Source organism: Aphanomyces astaci (genome assembly GCF_000520075.1).
Source record: "Aphanomyces astaci strain APO3 unplaced genomic scaffold supercont1.710, whole genome shotgun sequence".
NCBI lineage: Eukaryota > Oomycota > Saprolegniomycetes > Saprolegniales > Verrucalvaceae > Aphanomyces > Aphanomyces astaci.
In genome coordinates, this window is record NW_009798973.1 from 1 (window position 1) to 1,578 (window position 1,578).

The 1,578-nt window shown below is 44.2% G+C and overlaps 1 protein-coding gene across 1 annotated transcript; it reads left to right on the plus strand.

Moving 5' to 3' along the window:
* Window positions 1-49: 49 nt before the first annotated feature.
* Window positions 50-1,267, plus strand: H257_19506 (hypothetical protein; the record flags this gene model as incomplete). The annotated part of the gene is made up of 4 exons (XM_009848647.1): window positions 50-155; window positions 463-734; window positions 810-1,080; window positions 1,257-1,267. 4 exons carry the CDS (start codon window positions 50-52, stop codon window positions 1,265-1,267), a joined length of 660 nt encoding a protein of 219 aa, XP_009846949.1.
* Between the last annotated feature and the right edge of the window lie 311 nt (window positions 1,268-1,578).

Sequence of the window (1,578 nt, forward strand, 5' to 3'; positions counted from 1 at the left end):
ACTTGACCGTGCAGTGTATGTACCTTGTGCTTACGTACGATGAAATTATATGTCGCAGGAGCGCACGCATCAACCGCGCATTGGATTTCAAGTGTACGACTGGGACCGGTGGGCCAAGGACGACTTTGTGGGCGGTGCCACGATATCTCTCCAAGGTATGACTGTCCTTTTACCCAAATATAAACTTTTGGGGCAATTAGTGCATAGCAAGTGAGTGGCCGATTGAAGCTTGTATACAATTTACACTGTTTAGTATATCTATATATCTATATATATATCTATATATATATATATCAGGTTTTGCCGAAAATGAGCGACAGATTGAGGTGCATCAGTACTTTAGATGGCAAAAATTCAGAACGCGATTGGATTTGATTGGCTTTGGTGGTTCTTCCATTCTCTTGCTCCTGCCGCCCCAGTTGTTTCGAATGGTTTTGACGCTAAGATATGTGGTTACATTAGACGTTACTATAATCGCCTCGAGCGACTACACGGCAGGGTACGCAGTGCCGAAACCAACCTGGTACAACTTGTCCTATGAAGAAGGCAAGGGGGGCGAAGGCCAACTCCTCGTGTCGTGCACGCTCGTGGCCAAGGACTTTCCCGACCAAGTGATCGACCCGCCGACGTCGATCAAGCCGAAAATGCAAGAAAAGTTCCTCGAAATCATCTGTCTTGGCCTGCGCGACCTCAGCCCCATTGGGTTTATGCCGCTGCACATGCCGTTTTTGCAAGTACATACATGGCAACTCTATCACGAATCTATCGCAATATATATATATATATAGAACGTATAATGATGATTCTAGTTTGACATTGGCGAAGTGAGCTCGTCCAACCGACCAAAAAAGACGGGCGGGAGCTCCAAGCCCACGCCCGCCAACCCCAACTTCCTCGAGCGCATTCTGATTCCAATCCAGTTGCCAGAAGACGCCCAGTTTGCCCCTCGGTTGAACTTGAGTGTATTTGACACACTTCTTGGGGGGTTTCACAAGCCCCTCCTTGGCACGTGCTCCATCGACTTGACCACCAAGTTGCCGTTCTCGAACGGGGTTGAGAATCCCGTTTATGTCGCGCCAGGTACCCTTTTATGTCCCAACCAACCTCCAATGGCCACTATGGGATATGTCACAACACACCACACTCAATTCTTTTGCAGAGATCTTCAAAACACCTGACGTATACATCATAAATTGACATTGTCGATTTTTTACCTTTTTTTTTCAGAAAAAAAGTATCAATTTTGCAATGTTTAGGGCTAATCTGACCCATAAAATTATCTGTTTTGGAAAGTCTGCAATATTTCCCAAAGTCTCTTATCCCATGAAGAAAAGGAGAAAAGAAGTAGTATCTACGAAGTTGAAGAAAAGGAGAAAAGAAGTAGTATCTACAAAGTTGTCTGGATGATGCCAGCTGTATTTTGAAAAAAAAAATCGATTTCCGATTGTGAAGTGCAACGTGAACATAAAAAAGTTGGACGAAATCGGTCCATATTTTTATGCCATAAAACACCCGCTTTTTAAGAAAATTGTAGCATAAATTGTTGGACTTTGGTGGCATCCAGACCCACAAAATATC